This window comes from Anabrus simplex, chromosome 2, assembly GCF_040414725.1.
Source record: "Anabrus simplex isolate iqAnaSimp1 chromosome 2, ASM4041472v1, whole genome shotgun sequence".
NCBI lineage: Eukaryota > Metazoa > Arthropoda > Insecta > Orthoptera > Tettigoniidae > Anabrus > Anabrus simplex.
The window spans coordinates 1,007,066,269-1,007,086,473 of record NC_090266.1 but is presented as its reverse complement, the minus strand read 5'-3'; the positions used below and the strand labels follow the sequence as shown (position 1 = coordinate 1,007,086,473).

At 42.2% G+C, this 20,205-nt stretch overlaps 1 protein-coding gene across 3 annotated transcripts in view; it reads right to left on the bottom strand.

Annotated features, from left to right (window-relative positions):
- tay (tay bridge) overlaps nucleotides 1-20,205 on the bottom strand; it is a 942,824-nt gene that overhangs the window by 528,524 nt on the left and 394,095 nt on the right. For all 3 annotated transcript variants that reach the window (XM_067141886.2, XM_067141887.2, XM_067141888.2), the window contains exon 4: nucleotides 1,327-1,362. In XM_067141886.2, coding sequence (XP_066997987.2) covers nucleotides 1,327-1,362 — 36 coding nt within the window. The remainder of the gene's footprint in view (nucleotides 1-1,326; nucleotides 1,363-20,205) is intronic.

Genomic DNA, 20,205 nt, shown 5'->3' with positions numbered 1-20,205 from the left:
CTCCGCAATGCTATGACCCATGCGCCTTGCGTCGATGATAATCCAACGCTCAAAGTCGGTTAACTCGCGATGTGTTGCATTGGTGCCTGTGACAGACTGCTCAGCTGCGCCGCAGCTAGCCGCAACGCTCATGGGTCATACACGGCACAATGACACCCCTTCCCGTGATTTTGGCCAGTCAGTGAATAGGGGAGTGTCTAGAATGCTCTTCCATGTTTTCCATGTGACGAACAGTAGGCTGTTTAGTGGGTGTGCAGGCTCGTAAGGTGAATAATCGTGAATGCGCGGAATGTACTTACCTCCACATCCAATGCAAATTAAACATTAAAATAAATAAACAAATACCCTACGCTTGTGAAGCGGAGAGCTTCCTCGTTATGCTGCGTGTTCGCGGTGGGGAAGCGTCGGGTGCCGGTCTTGTGGAGCACTCTCGAAATACTCAAATTCCGTTTTCTTGGAACTGGGAGTTGCGTCTTGCAATTTCAACCGGTGTAAGTTCTCGTCATGGCCTATAAGTATATTGAAAATTTACCTTTTTCTCATTTGCAACTGGTTTAACGTCGCACTAACACATCGAAGGTTTTTGGCGACGCAAGGATTGGAAAGTGATAGAATTGGAGTGATAGCGTCCGTGACCTTAATTTAGGTACAGCCCCGGCATTTGTCTGGTGTGAAAATGGGAAACCATTTTCAGGGCTGCCGACAGTGAGATTCGAACCACCACCACCCCCGAATGCAAGAAAATGGATCCTATCGGTACGGACACGTTTGTAATGTCCCTTTTTAAATCTAGTTCTCTAATAAACTTCAGCGGAATTAGTAAAACTTACTTACCTAAATAATAATAAAGCCCCTTTCTGTGGGTCGTTATGTAACCGACTGTTCAGAAAATAAGGGGAGATTTGGAGATGAATATGAAATAGAAATATATCGTACACAACAATATTTCATTCGTGAACTACAAACTTTTAACAGCAACTGACAAATTCAAGCTACTGAACTTCTCAAACTACAGACGATCAATACCTTCAGTGGTCGCTTACTCACGCTGTGCTTCCACCATACTAGTACTCAGTATGAACCTGTGAAGCAGAATCACCCACAAGTCTCTCCGAACATAGAATTCGCTCGCATTCGAGTTTATTTCTAAAACCGTACAATTCCTCAACATATTATGGCATGTCGACGGTGCAATCCTCAACTTGCACGAATGGCTCTACTGTTCGACTAGAGGTGGGCTAGACGACTGTCGCAACAAAACCCGTCCTTTTCACTGAACGAACAGTATATTAAATCAGTGTGGGGTGAAATTAAATGAATACTTACGATATAGCCTTTTCCTGAGCTGCAATGACTGCTCGCCTGGAACAAAAGCAGAATATACACATTAGGAAAAGAGGAACAGCAGAATAATTTAAGAGGTCCTTGTAGAGTCAAGACACGGGGGAAACAAACAGGGGATTCAATTTATCCGAGAACAGAGAAGAACATTGGCATGGAAATGCTGCAAGAAAAAAGTCGAAGTATTCTGTATTTTAAAAGCACCCATGAATCAAGTTATTGATGAAGAAACCCATTTTATGCAAATTACGACTTTTCAACTTTTACCTACGTTATCCACTCTAAAGGGTGGACGGAATGTAACTAGGAAATAGAATATGAATTATATAATTGTAAAGCTAAGTGACAAAACAATGTTACGTGTACACTGTTGCCTGGGAATACAAATGAATCTCTTAAAATTGTAGGCATCTATGGCGTCTACCAATTTCCCTCAAACGGCCGAGAATGGAATACACAGTCTTCTGGAGGAAGTCGCGTGTGACGTTGGTGATAATCAGACGCGGCACGCTCTATATGTCCAGTGAATCCCCTAGAATCAGATAACTCTTAGTAAAATGGTTTATCTAGGGCCTATTCCTTTATTAGCTCTGTGTATTCGCACACGTAGCATTAATTTTGTCATCAACACTCGGTTGCTCTCTGAAACCAGCAAGGAAATTCAATTTCTGGAAAGAAATTAGGACTGGAACTGTGGGACTCAAAGAATGAGCGCAAAGCATGTGGCTATGAGAAGGCAAGGAGTTAAGGCCGAGAACATAGCTCCGGTATCGCCGGTGAGTGGACCAGCGACAGATACGAGCTGTAGAGGGCAGCCCCGAAATTAGGCGAAGCACTGTGTCAAAGCGTGCGGTTAAAATTTGCCGTTCGTGGTAGGTTTTGACGGGATTTTAATTTCACGGTTTTGCCTTTTTTCTATAATTAACCGCAATGAACCAGAATATTTTGGTAGCTATGATTTGTATAGTTATCAACAGGTGTACTGAGTTTATGTAATTTATCTTCGTCAAGACAAGTGCATAAATAACAATAGTAGTCTACCTAACATGTTCCTGAAGCAGTTATTCCAATGCCAGCAACTTTAACATCATACGAAACTGCAGCAGCCTAAGGTAAGTACACCTCATATCCTCCCTGTTTTGGTAACCTTGTGCTCCAGCCATGCGCCTTCAATGGAAAAGTCACGTGGCTAATCAAGCAATGTGACTACTGTATTTTACATCTATGTTAACATCAAGTAACTATAAATTTGAATAAAAACAGTGAACTCCCAGATGGTTTATCTGCGCTCCGCCATTAGTGATTACGTCCCAGGTACGTGCTTCAAATTCTTACAGTGCGAGGTTTCGTTCGGTAGACACCATTCTTCGCCCAACCCCACAAGAAAACGTCACAAGGTGCGACCTCTGGACTTCTTGCAGGCCATTCGTGAGGTCTGCATCGCCTCAGCCAACGTCTCGGAAACTGCTCAAGTCATTTGCAAGAGGAGGTGCAGCGTCCTACATAAAAATGTTACGGAGACGAGTAGCTCAGACGGTATAGCGCATGGCCTTCTCGGGTCAAGTTGGCAGGTTCGATACTCGCTTAGTCCAGTGGTATTCGAAAATGCTCAAGTACGCCAGTCTCGTATCGGTATTTTTACTAGCACGTAAAAAACGCCTGCGAGACAAAATTCCTAAGTCCTCAAAAACAGTAGGAGTAGTTAGCGGGTCGCAGAATTATTATTATTATTATTATTATTATTATTATTAAAAATATAGTGTCGAGGTTTTCTTATGCCGATACCATGGGTCATATGTAATCTTCAAGCATCTCACGGTAGCATATCGTGTCCATGGCGCCAAACATGAGATACGGCCGTATGACTTTTGTAGCCGTCATTCCGCATCACAGGGTGACTTCAGGGCGACTCACCATCACCTTCTCCACCATACTGGAATCGTGTTCCGCCCAATAATGACAATTTACTGTGTCTATTGACGAAACGTCCTCGTCACTCCAGAGGATGTTTTGAAATGGTTGAGGCCAGTCCTCGTGCCAACCCAGCATCAACTCTCCATACTCTATTCTGCGGCCCCAATCTTCCTGGTATCAGCTGCTGCACGTTACGCAGTTTTCAATGGCGGAAATGCATACCTTCTTGTAACACTTTCCGTACCGCTAACATTGTAAGTCAGCATTAGTGAGCTGCCCGACGTGCTGATTTAGCCGGGCTGCGACTGAATACTTCCCTCATATTCGTCGCGTTCTCCTCAGTTTGGGACGTGGATAGACGACCGCTTCTTCTTACATCCATAACCGAACCCGTGGTCAGTAGTTTCGAGTGACAATTCTTTATTGTTGTCTCGGGACGGACTGAGACATTCACTTTCCTTCATTGTTCGCCACCATCTCTGAACAATGGAATTTCACACTTCACAGCTTGCGGCAATCTACGCTCGAACCCAAGCAGACAGACGAACCACCATCTCTGTTATTGTTACTCGTAGCCCCTCTCACAGTCAACGGCAGTACTTCTGATGCACGAAAGTTCAAGTCCTATTTAAATAACGTGCATGCGTACATGAAAATATTATTTTCATTATGATTCCAGTGATATTAATAATTCGATACAACCGGGCGAGTTGGCCGTGCGCGTAGAGTCGCGCGGCTGTGAGCTTGCATCCGGGAGATAGTAGGTTCTAATCCCACTATCGGCAGCCCTGAAAATGGTTTTCCGAGGTTTCCCATTTTCACACCAGGCAAATGCTGGGGCTGTACCTTAATTAAGGCCACGGCCGCTTCCTTCCAACTCCTAGGCCTTCCCTGTCCCATCGTCGCCATAAGACCTATCTGTGTCGGTGCGACGTAAAGCCCCTAGCAAAAAAAAAATTAATTCGATATCAATTAATTAATACCTTCTTTCCGCACACCTATAGATCGGAAACTTTTCTTATCTGATAATGTATCAATCTCCTTCGTCAGATGATTTATTATAAAAGCCGCTTATGATACAATTGAAGGCCTAAATAACATGAAATTCGTCAGACCAGTGCAATACTATCCGTAAGTAAATGCTACCAGGAACTATTACATGAATCGGAAATTATTTAGTGTGGATTATAAGAAATCAAGAATGTTCAAATTATGTCCCACTTCGGTATAGGTTACATGTGATTGAGAAAACCCTACATTCATGTTGATCGCCGTAATTGACTTAGCTCTGGTTCAAAATACGATTATCCTACCACGAAACACAAGTGCACACGAACGGCTGTGGAGAACTCGAGAATTAACCAGGCTTCGCAAGTTACTAATAAGGCTTCATAATGCGTGACAAATAATCTAATCATGGGTCATTCCATCCCAAAATCGCAATCAAAATATGACCGGCGATACACGCTGCTTAAAGAATAAGGCTAATATTTTTAAAATGTAGCTCGAGGCATTGGCTCGGGAAGACAACGCAGTGACATCGCCACAAGCCGAACAGACAGACCACGCGTCTCAATGGATATGCGGGCGGGAGCCCAGATCCTTTGAGCCATTTTAGCCCTTCGACCTATCCGGTCTTGAGTGCTGCTTTCGACGAATGAATTACTGGGCTGCATTGATGTATGCGGTGGTGGTGGTGGTACCATGAACGGAATCGGACTGGTCAGAATATGACCGGCACCCCTAGGGGTGAATTACACTAGGATGGACTTAGGTCTTTTGTAGCAAAGACCAACAGTTTCATAATTTCCTAAAGAGGAGATGAGGGGATTTGGGTTGGATTTAAGACCTGAATAGAATTTCTTGGCGGATTTTAGGATCCTCGGATAAACTTCCTGAATGTTAAGATCAGAGTGAATGTAACGATTCCGTTCAAACCACTGAGCACCTGAGATCATGCGGAGAGCACGATTTTGGAATCTCCGAACTTGTTGCAGGTGCGTATTGGCTGCGATCCCCCAAACGGGACTGGCATACTCGAGGATAGGCCGAATGGAGGATTTATATAACAGGAGCCTGTTTTCTAAACTGAGCCCATTGTCGGCTTTCATGAGAGGGACAATTTCATAAAGACGGCGATATGCCTGGGCCGAAATTCTGGCGACATGATGTTTAAAAGTTAGACCTCTGTCAAGGGAAACACCCAGGTATTTAGTGACATCAGATCACCGAATCACTTCACCAAAAAAGATCAGTGGTTGAGGGTCAGTCCTAGAACTTTTAGAAAAGAGAGTGGCACAACTCTTATTGACATTAATTTTGATTCTCCGCTGTCGAAGCCAAGGTTCGATAGTGGAGAGGGCTTCTTGGAGATAATTTTGAGCTGTGGTGGTTGCCAGGAGACAGCAGAAATAGCAGTGTCATCTGCGTACATATAGACATTCACGCGCGGAGCACGGGGTATGTCGGCCATGTATAAGTTGAACAGCACAGGAGAAATAACCCCTCCCTGGGGGACCCCAGCACAGATAGGGCAGGGGTCCGACAAGGAGTGGTCAACTTGAACCTGAAATTTCCTGTTAGAGAGAGAGCTGTGAAGGAGCTGGACCAAGTAGCCGGGGAAGCCGAAGAGTTTGAGTTTGTAAATAAGTCCTTGGTGCCATACCCTGTCGAATGCCCGTAAAATGTCTAGAAAACAGACTCCTGTATGCCTCCTGTGATTGAAATTCTTGGTGATTTCCTCGGTGATCCTTACTAACTGGTGTGTGGTAGAGTGATCACTTCGGAATCCAAACTGCTCATCATTAAGATGATGTTTATCATCAATGATTGTCTGAAGGCGGGTGAGTAGGATCGATTCGAATAATTTTGAAGGGATGGATAGGAGGGAGATTGGTCTACAATTTTGTGGAAAAGTGGGGTCAGAAAGGGGTTTGGGGATCATAATGACCTTGGCTAATTTCCAGGAGGAGGAGAAGTGGGCAAACCTGAATATTGCATTAAAGTGTTTGGTGATACAGGTTGGAGCTTTCCTAGGAAGGTTTTTGAGGAAAGTAGCGGAAATATTGTCAATGCCAGGGGTTTTTCTGTTTTTGAATAGCGGCCATTAGTTCGATTGCTGACGCGCAAGAAATACTACAGGAGGAGCGTGTGTCAGCGGTATTGCTGCCAGCTACACAGACCGAGGGCATTGCCATCAGCGGCGAGGAACAACCTAAGTGCTTGTCACCTCATGGGTTGGTGGATGTAGTATAAGACAGGGTGGCCACGGCTGGTACATGGCTCTAAATTCCAACGGACAACCGAGCAGAGGAGCGGTGGCTAAGGTTCTACCGTAGATCTACGCTTTTGCATTCGGGAGACGGAGAGGAACTGGTCCCCACCGTTTGGCTGTCCTGAGAATGGTTTTCCGTGGTTTTCCATTCTCCTGTACTAAGGCAAATGCCGGACAGTCCCTAGTTCAGGCCACGGCCGCCAACCCTCTCGCCTTCACCACTACAAATCTCCTGGCCTGAGAGACGGCGTCAACTTTTAAGAGGCCCGCCATCCCCTTAAGGGGAGGAATGAAAAAGAAGTAGTAGTAGTAGTAGTAGTAGTAGTAGTAGTAGTAGTAGTAGTAGTAGTAGATGTCGGCACGGAGACCGGTACCAGTACAACCCCTGCAGATGTAAGGAACAGTAAACTTGAGGATCCGAAGATAAAGAAATAAGGACAGAATCTGAAAGACATTTGGGCCAAGAACTGAGATCCCCGAGATGCAAAAGGAAACAAACGGGAAGGAAAGGTGGTAGGGGAGATATATAGCTCTCCTCATGGAAGTATGATTCAATTTGAGGAGCCTATAAATACAAGTACAGCAGGAACTGTGACAGGTAACAAAAAAGCGAAATAACTAGAATGGAAGGTTGCCTTTCTTCATATAGAAGGTTTAAAGTAAGCTGGGGAGTAAGAAAGTGTCCGAACTTGATGATATTGAGACATTTCCTTTTTTGGAGACATGGATCCCTGAAGGGTGGACACAATCGTAGAAGGGGTATGGTACGAGAAATACAATATAAAAGAGAGAAACACGAGGCAGAAACCCTGCAGATACACCACCTCTAACAAAGGAGAAGATTAGAAATCAGACCTAAGAAATATCTAACGATACGGAGGGTGTAGTTTTTCGGGGAGTCAATCCCAGCAAATAATAAAGAAGGAATGGGTCTAATAACAGGAACAAAAAGAGCCAGGATAAAGAATGGAATAGATATGAGGAAAACTGTTAGACGTATGTGCTGCAGAAAATCAATATTTCTTGAATGGGTGGTGACGGGATGAAGGTGGGGGAATGAAATAAGAAAGCTGCCATATATTATAACGCATAGGGGTAGTGCAACTGATTTGGTTGTGGGCACAGTACATGTTCAAGAAATGATAAAGAAAACAGAGATTACAGAGTGGGCTGAATCGCACTGTTCTGGGATATGAGGAGCAGGTGAATATTATTAAAAAAGGAATAATAGATTAATCGAAAGTATAAGCGGTGCGGTAACACATCTAAAATAAATAGAGGAGAATAATATAAAATAACTAAGAGTGGAATAGAGGTAGCGTTAATGTGCAATCATGTAGATCTATCAGTAGAATTGGTCGAAAAACCTTTTAAGACAATAGTTCACGCGATAAGAAATCAGAATAAAAATAAAGAAAAGGGAAAGGATGGTATAATGAATTGTATAAAATTATAAAATTGGAAATGATTAAAGCCCAAAAGATATTCAGGAAAGAGGGCGATCCTCAGGTACGAGCAATGTTTTGTAATCTAAGAAACGAAGTGCTATTAGCAGAACAGAAGATGATCCGACATCAGGAGCAGATGAAATTAATGAATAATCATTACAGATATAACAAAAGTGATACGACAAGGAATATAATTAATAAAATAAAGGCAGAAGATAAAGGAAATGTTAAAATTACCAACGAAATCTGGGTTGATTATTTTCCAAAATTATTAGGGCTAAAGGATACTTGGATAAACAATGGAGCGACTGTGGATATCTCGAGGGGTATGGAGATAATTATCCTCTGCGTAGATCAAGAAATATCAGAACATGAATGGAATAACAAACGAGTTTTTGAAAGAAGCATTTTTAAAAAAATCAGAAAACTTTGGAAACATTAGTCGAATTATGCGTTAGGATATCTGAGTCTTCGAATTTCGTAAGACATGGTAGATGGGTGTAGTAGTAGTATAATTGGACAGTTCGGCGGCCACCGCCACCGCAGGCACCCAGAGGCCACCTCCACCACCACCACAGCCAGAGGTCTCCTAGAGGCCTCCTCCACCACCACCACTGCCAGAGGCCTCCCAGAGGTCTCCTCCACCACCCGCGGGAAATTTGAATTTGTAAACAAAGCCACGTGCTTTTTGACAGCTATCATCGACAACAACGCATCGCTAAACTCAGTACTGCCATCTTGACGGGCCTAAACCTCAGTGGTACCAACTTAACCTAACTAGCGCGAGATAAACAAATCCACGTGTTTTTTGACAGCCACGTGCTTTTTGACAGACAACAACGCATCGCTAACCTCAGTACTGCCATCTTGACGGATCTAAACCTCAGTAGTACCAACTTAACCTAACTAGCGCGAGATAAACAAATCCACGTGTTTTTTTGACAGCCACGTGCTTTTTGACAGCTGTCATCCGCCATCTTTAAACCACAGAGCACTGTGCTGCCCTCTTTATCGCAGTAGCTGCAAATTCGTCACCTGTCATCCGCAGTGCTGCCATCTTGGCGGGCCTAAACCTTAGTGCTACCAACTTAACCTCAATAGCGCGAGATAAACAAATCCACGTGCAGCTGACATCCGCCATCTTTAATCTATAGAGCACAGTGCTGCCCTCTTTAGCTACTTACCTTTGAAATGTGGTGGCGGATAATTTGAAAAATGCTTTTTGACAGCAGCCATCTTGCATCGCAAACCTCAGTGCTCCCCTCTTTAGCTAGATACCTTTGAAATGTGGTGGCAGACAATTCCACGTGACAGCAGCCATCTTTGAGCACAGTGCTGCCCTCTTTGTGGTGGCGGTAAATTCCACGTACTCTACAAACTCACGTGTTTTTTTCTGACAGCTGTCATCCGCCATCTTGCATCACAAACCTCAGTGATGCACTCTTTAGCTAGATACCTTTGAAATGTGGTGGCGGCAATTTGAAAAATTCTACATTCTCTTGTTTGGAAACAAACCTATGCGCTGTCATCTACCACCTTTAAACCACAGAACACCGTGCTGCCCTCTTGCGTCAGCTGTCATCCGCCATCTTTAAACTACAGAGCACCGTGCCGCACTCTTGCGTCAGCTGTCATCCGCCATCATTAAACTACAGAGCACCGTACCGCACTCTTGCGGGCAATTCCGTCAGCTGTCATCCGCCATCTTTAATCAAGAGAGCGCAGTGCCGCACTCTATGTGGTGGTGATAAATTCCACATTCGCCATCTTTAATCTACAGAGCGCCGTGCTGCACTCTGTGGTGGCGGCCAATTTGAAAAGCTGCCAAGAGAGCATCGTGCTGGTATCTTTATTCTTTGACATGTGGGCAGTAGCTGCAAATTCGTCACCTGTCATCCGCAGTGCTGCCATCTTAACGGGCCTAAACCTTAGTGCTACCAACTTAACCTCACTAGCGTGAGATAAACAAAGCCACGTGAATTTTTTTAACAGCTGTCACCAGCCATCTTTAATCTATAGAGCGCAGTGCTGTCCTCTTTAGTGGCGGTAAATTCCACGTGCTTTACAAACCTATATGCTTTTCTGACAGCTGTCATCCGCCATCTTTAATCTAGAGAGAACAGTGCTGCAATCTTTAGTTTGAAATGTGGTGGCGGCAAATTCTACGTGCTCTTGTTTGGAAACAAATCAACATGCTTTTTGACACAGATTCTTGCGATTTAAACTCTTGCGTCAGGAGGGGGCACTCGGCTGTAAAACATATTTTTAATCCCAAGAGAATCGAACCCGAGACTGCCGGGTGAGAGGCAAGCACACTAAACCAAACCGTAGGAGCTGGTAATTCTCTTTCTATATAATAATTTCGTGTGGCTATTTCCAGCCAAGTGCAGTCTAAAAAAATAAATCCTAGTCTTGTTACATCAGGAAGGGTAACTAGCTAAATCCTAGTCTTTCAGCGTCAGGAAGGGCAACCGGCTGTAAAACAGATTCTCGCGTCAGGAAGGGCATCTGGCCGTAAAATAGGTTCTTACAATTTAAAATCTCATGTAAAACAGGAGGAGAGCAGCGGCTAGCTGCTTCCTAGTGCATTTCAGGTGTTATGTCTTACGAGTAGCTATGTACTAGCACCGGATTTAGAATAAGCAGACTCTAGATCGAGAAAAAATATCTGGGATGTGTTTTTGAAGCATGCCTACACACACGCGCGCACGCAAGCTGCATCCGGCTAGCCAGCTCCTACCTGGAATGCGTTTGCCTCAGCAGGGTACGAAGTCCGCTACACGCGTACAGTTCACATTAAAATTATTAGCAGCTTCTCGAGCTGAGCTCAAACCTTCCCGTTTAATCATAGTACAAATACGTCTGCTTGTAGAACTTGTATATTTCGGTACCTCAGCGTTTCGTGTTGTTGCTAACAGGTAGGGGGTACTGTGGATGTAGACTTAGCTTAACTCATGACAATGTCCGACCTCAGTAGGTTGAAACTGGGTTTCTTCTGAACATCATAACATTTAGCTAATTTCTATTGATGACGAGGTCCTTAGTTTTGTCCTGGCATTGCTTCTACTTACTTGTGCCAGGATCCTCACTCACACATATCTACTCTAGGATTAGAAGGTGTTGACATGACAGAGGTTAATCTTGTAATTTCAAACTTACAGCAATGCCTGACCTCTATATGTTGAAACTTAGTTTTTTCCTCAAACATTGCAATCACGTGCTAACTTTCCAAGGCTCGATCCACTGCAGAACTCTTAAATTCTAACACCTCGGCATCAACAGCAGGTTCGATCCCGGCTTAAATACGTCAGCCTGCAGAACTCAGCGTAAGGCACTCAGGAAAGATCTTGTTGCATAAACATTTCGTTCCGACTGTACCGCAAACGTCTGCAATTCTTGATATCCGCTTGGTAACAAGGAGCATATTTACTCGCTGCAGTCTGCGTGAAGCGCTCACAGTTCTTTGTATGTGTTTATTATGTGCACATCTCCCGTCTAAGTACTGTCCGCTGTGAATATTATTCTTCAGCCTTTAGCTTAAGGTAAGCCTGAACTGTTAGTTACTGTTTGCAAAGCAACTTCTACGCTAGGTAATAGACATCTACATTCATATATGTTTAATCTTTTCTTTTTAGGTACAACTAGAATATTATCATTCAAGTTACAGGCTTGAAAGTACGCATTTTATTCATCCGAGTAACAGTCTGCAACACGTGCATTTTTAAGGTATGTTTTCAAACTTTGAGTTGTAAAGATAGCTAGGCTAGCTGATGTACCCTACACTACATTCATATATATGTTTCTTCTTTTTTTTTAGGTACGACAAGAATATTATCATTCGAGTTTCAGGCTTGAACGCACGCATTTTATTCATCCGAGTAACAGTTTGCAGCGCGAAGATTTTAAGGTATGTCTGACCTCAACAGGCTGAAACTTGGTTTCTTCTAAAACATCGTAACTTTAGTCTATTGATAAATAGTCGTTCTCTTCAATCCTCATGGTATTGACGAGGTTAATTTTATAATTTCAAACACACACATAGCTATGTCTGACCTCAACAGGCTAAAACTTGGTTTCTTCTAAAACATCGTAACTTTAGTCTATTGATAAATAGTCGTTCTCTTCAATCCTCATGCTATTGACGAGGTTAATTTTATAATTTCAAACACACACATAGCTATGTCTGACCTCAACAGGCTGAAACTTGGTTTCTTCTAAAACATCGTAACTTTAGTCTATTGATAAATAGTCGTTCTCTTCAATCCTCATGCTATAGACGAGGTTAATTTTATAATTTCAAACACACACATAACTATGTCTGACCTCAACAGGCTGAAACTTGGTTTCTTCTAAAACATCGTAACTTTAGTCTATTGATAAATAGTCGTTCTCTTCAATCCTCATGCTATAGACGAGGTTAATTTTATAATTTCAAACACACATAGCTATGTCTGACTTCAACAGCCTGAAACTTGGTTTCTTCTAAAACATCGTAACTTTAGTCTATTGATAAATAGTCGTTCTCTTCAATCCTCATGCTATAGACGAGGTTAATTTTATAATTTCAAACACACATAGCTATGTCTGACCTCAATAGGTTGAACATCGCAACTTTAGGCTAATCTCTATTGGTTGTTCTCTTTTCAGATGTTTCCCTGCTCGCAGTGCGATGTAACTTTTACAAGACGAGATGCCCTTACGCGTCATGTAAAATCGAAACATCGTGAGGCGTCTGATACGTTCTCCTGCGAGCAGTGTGAGGCGACGTTTACGAGGGTAGATACCCTTACGCGTCATGTTAAATCAAAACACCCTAGCATAACATCCGCTTTATGTGATGTTTGCGGGCTGTACTTCGCTAATGTAGAGCAATATCAGACTCACTTAGCAGAGGTACATCAAATATCTTCTTGCCCTCAGGTAGTAGGGAAAAAGCGTGCAGCTACTGATGTAGCTGTAGAAAGTACTAGTAGTAAAAAACCTAGGAAAAATGAACTTCAAACTATTCACTGCGAGCACTGTAACACTGATGTACCATCTTCACATTTTCAGGGACACTTACGGAGTAATGCACATAAAAATAATGCGTGTAGAAGTGGTAGTAACGCAAACATCGAGGAAATTAATACAGCATTTAAAAGTAGGATTTCTAGTTACAGAATTCGCACCAGTCAAAAGTTTCAGAGCACTTCAAACTTTTTAAATTGTGTTCAACCGGATGTACAACAGCTTCTTGCTAAATCTTTGTCCAATCATAATTTATTTAAAGTTAATTTTGAACTTTTCGCCTTGTACATTAAAAGCGCGGATGAATCCGAAATAACGGACATTAAATCATTTAATACGAAGAATTTTGTCATAAGTGAGTCGACTAATTTTGGTGATGTACTTATGGATATCTCTAACATTATTTCAACTAAGAGCGAGGAATTTCAGGAAAAGGAATCAGGGTGGGCTTTAGTTGAAATAATGTATCTAGAAGTTAACATCAATAAGTACAATCCCATGCGAGGTTCATCGTACATCGAGCTGCCGACATGGATTCAGCGAAAAGAAGCTGTTGTAAACATCCAAAACAATGACGAGGTATGTTTTGCATGGGCGGTGATGTCGGCTTTAAATCCTGCTAAATCAGACGTAGCTAAGAGAACATCATCGTATCCACACTATTCAACGCACCTAAATTTCGATAGTATAGAATTTCCTGTGCAGATAAAGGATATTAAGCGCTTTCAGGAACTAAATAACATATAGCATTAATGTGTATGGTGTAGAGAAAAAGTCTGTAGTAGGTCCTCTGTATTATACATGTCATAAGAAGAGTACTCATGTTAACTTACTCTATTGAAAACAGTGAGAATAGCCACTTTTGCTGGATTAAAAATCTGAGTAGACTTGTTGGTAGTCAGTTGTCAAAACATGATGGTAAAAAGTGGCTATGTGATGGATGCTTGCAGTATTTTAGAACTGAAGATCAGTTAACGAAGCATTCCAAGAATGACTGCAATCATGTACGTACAGAGATACCTACTACGGGCAATAATGTTTTAAAATTTACAAATTTTCACAAGCAGATGTGGGTACCGTTCGTGATTTATGCAGACTTTGAAGCCATCCTCACGCCATGCAACACATGCTCACCTAATCCTGACAACTCTTTCACTAATACTACGCACGTGCATGTCCCGTATAGCTTCGCGTATTACATCAAGTGTAGTTATGATAGTACGCTTAACAAGTTAGAGCTGTATCGAGGACACGATGCTGCTAAAGTATTTTTAGAAAGACTTGAAAGTGATGCAGTTCGTCTTGGTCGTATTCTAAATAGTAATATTCCTATGAAGCCACTCACCGAAATTCAGTTAAATGATCATGAACGTGCTACAAAGTGTAGCATTTGTGATGGGGAATTTTCCGAAAATGACCCTAAAGTTTTTGATCATGATCATTTAACTGGTTTCTACAGATGTGCCGCTCATTATAGCTGTAATCTTAAGTATAGAGTTCCTAAATTTATCCCCGTAATTTTTCATAACTTATCTGGTTACGACTCTCATTTCATCATTTCACAATTTGGAGCTTCAGATGAAAAAGTTGATATAATCCCTCAGAACAAAGAGCGGTACATTGCGTTTGCAAAGTCTGTAAAAGTAGATGCGGAGCATTCTATAAAACTGAGATTCCTTGACTCGTTTCGCTTTATGCCGAGTAGCCTCGATAAACTTTCTAGTCATTTACAGCTAGAACAATTTACAGAAATTCGACGCGTTTTTCCCGAAGAAGCGCAGTTTAATTTACTTCGGCGTAAGGGTGTTTTTTGTTATGAATATCTTGACTGCTTAGAACGCCTCGAAGAACGTGCCTTACCATCGAAACAATCCTTTTACAGCTCGCTGAATTCAGCAGATATTAGTGATGATGACTATTTACATGCACAACATATCTGGGAGCAGTTCCACATTCAAACGCTGGGTGAATACTCCGATTTATATTTAAAGACGGATGTACTTTTGTTAGCTGATGTTTTTGAAAATTTTCGCTGTGTTTGTAAGAAAACCTACAGCCTTGACCCATGTCAGTGTTTTACTGCGCCTGGGTTAAGTTGGGATGCGATGTTAAAATACACGCAGGTGAATTTGGAACTGCTAACTGATATTGATATGGTGCACTTTATAAAATCATCTATTCGAGGCGGTCTAAGTCAGTGCAGCGGGCGGTATTCCAAGGCAAATAATAAGTACATGTCGAGTTTCGATTCTAGTCAGGAATCTCAGTATATCGTTTATCTCGATGCTAATAATCAGTATGGGTGGGCGATGAGTCAGCATCTACCGGTGAGTGGTTTCCGCTGGCTAACGCAGTGCGAAATTGATGCTTTACAGCTGCACGCCCTATGCGATGAAGCTGATAAAGGCTATTTCCTCGAAGTTGACTTACAGTATCCTAAAGAGTTACACACTTCTCATAATGACTTACCGTTCTGCCCTGAAAATATGAAGTCCCCGTACATCGCATCGACGACGAAAATCCTAATTGCTAATTTGTGTGATAAATCTAAGTATATCATTCATTACCGAAATTTAAAACAGTGTTTGCAGCATGGTTTGAAGTTATCCAAAATTAATCGCGTACTAGAACTTAATCAGTCACCGTGGCTAAAGCCATATATCGATCTGAACAATAATTTAAGAACGAATGCGGTTAACGAGTTTGAAAAAGATTTCTACAAGCTCATGAATAACAGCGTGTTTGGTAAGACCATGGAAAATGTTGACAAACGCGTTGATGTAAAATTGATTACAAACTGGGAAAATATTAAGAAAAGGTATGGTGCTAACTATTTAATAAGTAAACCAAATTTCCACAGCTGCACCATCATACATGAGAATTTAGTTATTATACAGATGAATCGTGTTAAGGTTAAGTATGACAAACCTACCTACGTCGGCTTTGCAGTACTTGAATTGGCTAAAACACTCATGTATGAATTCCATTACGATTATATGATGAAGTACGCGCATAATGCGCAATTGCTCTACACAGATACCGATTCGTTTATTTATCAAATCAAAACTGATGACTATTACAATGATATAAAGTCAGACTTGGGTAGGTTTGATACAAGTAACTATCCTGCAAATAATCAATATCATCTACCGCTAGTGAACAAAAAGGTTCTAGGTAAAATGAAAGATGAATGGGCTGGGAATATTATCGATTCATTTGTAGGTACTAAATCCAAGTCATATTGCATAAAACTCTTAAATGAACTACAAATAGAGAGATTGAAGGGGATTAAAAAGAATGTAGTTCAGAATCAGCTAAGTTTTGAAAACTATAACAATTGCATTAAAAGTAATCCACCTATTTTGCATAAGCAAATGTCTGTCATTAGAAGCAAGAAGCACCAGTTGTACACTCATTTAATTAGTAAGGTAGCCCTTAATAGTGATGATTGCAAACGGTTTGTCATTCCAAATTCTACCAACACTCTAGCCTGGGGGCATAGTAGTATTGATAGGTACTACTTTACATAAAGCAGATGTGTGTAAACATTAGAGGTGTGTACGTACGTTACGCTGTCTTACATCACAATTCACTGTACATATTGTAGGGAGAGGTACGCTGAGAGCGTAGTACGACAAGTTTAAACTTGTACATACAAGAATTGCATCGAGAATGGGAGAAGTACGCAAACATCACTATGGTAAAACGATTCGAGATAAAACTTGTACATACAAGATGTAAATAAATAATGTAGAATTGGCATATTCTTTTATTTTAGATTAGGTATTACCTTCCTCCCGCTCCTTATTTGCAAGATAGAGTTTTTGTTTATTACTCATAGAAGAAAAGCAAGAAAGAAGGTGTTGAGCAGATTCGTAAGTATAGTATCGTCTAGTTCGGTAAGTATGTCGAGAACAGATTTTTTTCCTCAAAAGTGTTTGATTCTAGTCTTGCAATGCAGTGTTCTACAACATCGAACTATGAACAGCAGTATGTGTTCAAGTATAAACATGCAGGTACGCGATATGTGCACTGCCTTATGCATAAGATTGCGTTGTATGTTCGATAAAGCTATGCCTTAGCAAAGTAAAGGAAGTTATAAGAGTTGCTATCTTACGCAAGCTGTCCAAAATTTTAGTCTTACTTTTTCTCTTAGAACAAAGGTATACACCAGATATGTTGTAAACACATCAACCGATGTTCTAATCATATGTTGTATCGAGTACCGTGTTCGATTATATTCTTAATCACTTCTCTTGTAATATCTTCTTAGAACAAAGGTATTCCTTGACATGTTCTTTTAAATTGTCTACCGCTACCACAAAGAGTGCACAGCACGGTGCTCTGTTGATTGAAGATGGCTGCTGTCAAAAAGCATTTTTCAAATTATCCGCTACCACATGTCAAAGAATAAAGATACCAGCACGATGCTCTCTTGGCAGCTTTTCAAATTGTCCGCCACCACAGAGTGCAGCGCGGCGCTCTGTAGATTAAAGATGGCGAATGTGGAATTTGTCACCACCACATAGAGTGCGGCACTGCGCTCTCTTGATTAAAGATGGCGGATGACAGCTGACGGAATTGCCCGCAAGAGTGCGGTACGGTGCTCTGTAGTTTAATGATGGCGGATGACAGCTGACGCAAGAGTGCGGCACGGTGCTCTGTAGTTTAAAGATGGCGGATGACAGCTGACGCAAGAGGGCAGCACGGTGTTCTGTGGTTTAAAGGTGGTAGATGACAGCGCATAGGTTTGTTTCCAAATAAGAGAATGTAGAATTTTTCAAATTGCCGCCACCACATTTCAAAGGTATCTAGCTAAAGAGTGCAGCACTGAGGTTTGTGATGCAAGATGGCGGATGACAGCTGTCAGAAAAAAGCACGTGAGTTTGTAGAGTACGTGGAATTTACCGCCACCACAAAGAGGGCAGCACTGTGCTCAAAGATGGCTGCTGTCACGTGGAATTATCTGCCACCACATTTCAAAGGTACCTAGCTAAAGAGGGGAGCACTGAGGTTTGCGATGCAAGATGGCTGCTGTCAAAAAGCATTTTTCAAATTATCCGCCACCACATTTCAGAGGTAAGTAGCTAAAGAGGGCAGCACTGTGCTCTATAGATTAAAGATGGCGGATGTCAGCTGCACGTGGATTTGTTTATCTCGCGCTAGTGAGGTTAAGTTGGTAGCACGAAGAATTAGGCCCGCCAAGATGGCAGCACTGCGGATGACAGGTGACGAATTTGCAGCTACTGCGATAAAGAGGGCAGCACAGTGCTCTGTGGTTTAAAGATGGCGGATGACAGCTGTCAAAAAAGCACGTGGCTGTCAAAAAAACACGTGGATTTGTTTATCTCGCGCTAGTTAGGTTAAGTTGGTACTACTGAGGTTTAGGTCCGTCAAGATGGCAGTACTGAGGTTAGCGATGCGTTGTTGTCTGTCAAAAAGCACGTGGCTGTCAAAAAACACGTGGATTTGTTTATCTCGCGCTAGTTAGGTTAAGTTGGTACCACTGAGGTTTAGGCCCGTCAAGATGGCAGTACTGAGGTTAGCGATGCGTTGTTGTCGACGATAGCTGTCAAAAAGCACGTGGCTTTGTTTACAAATTCAAATTTCCCGCGGGTGGTGGAGGAGACCTCTGGGAGGCCTCTGGCAGTGGTGGTGGTGGAGGAGGCCTCTAGGAGACCTCTGGCTGTGGTGGTGGTGGTGGAGGTGGCCTCTGGGAGCCTGCGGTGGCGGTGGCCGCCGAACTGTCCAATTATACTACTTGTAGTATATCCAGTTCACAAAAAGCGCGGTGAAGAAATGCTCCAAATAATTACAGGACTAACAAGGGATGTATCAGGTAAGACAAGTCAAAATATATCCCGACTTTTGACACAATCATTGTACTATGAAATGACAACGTGTGGATCATCCTCCAGGTGTAACTACAAGTCTCCGAAATTATGTGGCGAATCTCTCATATACATCAATGAGTGGTAGTGCGAGTACCGTACATGTTGGTTGGAGTGGACAGCCCTGACGTCCCAGGTACTCGAGAGCACTGATAAGCAGAGCCACACACGCTAATCAGCTGTGGGATGTTTCACTGCATACAGCAATAACATAACTTTGATGGTAGTTTTAAATAAAGCAAGGCAGTGAAAATGTGTTCCTCGGAGGCCCTTTCCTCTAGCGTGTACACATGTGGAGGCATTATGAAAATTATACCCCGAAGCAACACTTCACAACTCGGGAACAGTTGGAGCGACAGATCAACACTTAATACACACTCTAAGCACAGCCTGAACTGCGAAGTGCGGGCATTTCTGTGCTGTCGCTGCGCTGTGTAACGAGAAGTGATAGCTCAAAGGGCTGTAGATAAGTTGGGCGCGCCAGCTGGCCAGCCGATAAGAAACGCACTGTATTAGTCCTTGTATGCAGAAAATTCGTGAAATGATAGTGTCCATTTGCATTTTTTTCTGTTCGAAGTATAAAAAGGCACACAACCATAATACATGGGCCTATTCAAGGATTTGTAAACATAATTAGAAAAGCCAAATCACTACGGCGCACTAAACAATGAAAAAAACAAACAAACAAATCAGCATAGAACTATCAACTCTCAATAACAAAAACATCTAATTACCAGCCCATTAGCAACACCAACGACAACAAAATAATGTCCGAAACTTGAAATACGATAATTTACAATACATTGCTTTCCGTCCATATCTTGGCTGCCAGCGGCAGTATGAAGAAACTTTCCAATTACAATTTATGCTAGGTTCCGCAAGCGATTGTCAAGGCCGGTCAAGGAGCTAGCTAGAACGACGCATCTAGTCGGCCGACGTTGACCGGTTAAACGCATCGCTTTGGCCTAAATTTTATTTCGGAGAGGATTTTGCGACACGAGTAGGCTAAATACGTACATACGTACACACATTATCATTATAGACCGTTATGCTTTTCAGCGTTCAGTCTGTAAGCCACTGTGAATTTACTAAACATCACCACAATCCTCCATTTGAAACTAGTGCTTTGGCCTCTTATCACTCAATCGTTAGAAACGGAGTCTAACCAAGTCGTCTTGGTCTCCCTCTACTTCTCTTACCCTCCATAACAGGGTCCATTATTCTCTTAGGTAACCTATCCTCCTCCATTAACCCCACATGACCCCACCACCGAAGCCGGTTTATACGTACAGCTTCATCCATCGAATTCATTCCTAACTTAGCTTTTATC